Genomic DNA, 247 nt, shown 5'->3' with positions numbered 1-247 from the left:
TGGATGTTCTTAGACAGTCAATCTGCCTTTTGCCAGGTGCTGGGGCCCTGCGAGAGGCCCGGCGCCTGCGAGCACGGGGGCAAATGCACTGTGATTGACGACGACATCAGCTGCAACTGCACAGGCACTGGGTACACGGGCAAAACTTGTCATTTCTGTAAGTGTCACGTATTACTTTGCTGTCACACGTTTTAAGGTTAAGCTAAAATTGCAATCTTAGTTTCTATATTATCAATATTGATGATAC

General features: G+C 47.4%; 1 protein-coding gene across 1 annotated transcript in view; it reads left to right on the top strand.

Annotated features, from left to right (window-relative positions):
* The window catches only part of LOC119588139, a 40,789-nt gene that overhangs the window by 29,869 nt on the left and 10,673 nt on the right, over nucleotides 1–247 (top strand). Inside the window, exon 23 of the mRNA XM_037936845.1 lies at nucleotides 37–157. Within this exon, the coding sequence (XP_037792773.1) occupies nucleotides 37–157 (121 nt within the window). The remainder of the gene's footprint in view (nucleotides 1–36; nucleotides 158–247) is intronic.

The sequence above is a fragment of the Penaeus monodon genome, chromosome 23 (genome assembly GCF_015228065.2).
Source record: "Penaeus monodon isolate SGIC_2016 chromosome 23, NSTDA_Pmon_1, whole genome shotgun sequence".
In the NCBI taxonomy this organism is placed as follows: domain Eukaryota; kingdom Metazoa; phylum Arthropoda; class Malacostraca; order Decapoda; family Penaeidae; genus Penaeus; species Penaeus monodon.
This window is presented reverse-complemented; position numbering and strand designations above follow the sequence as displayed.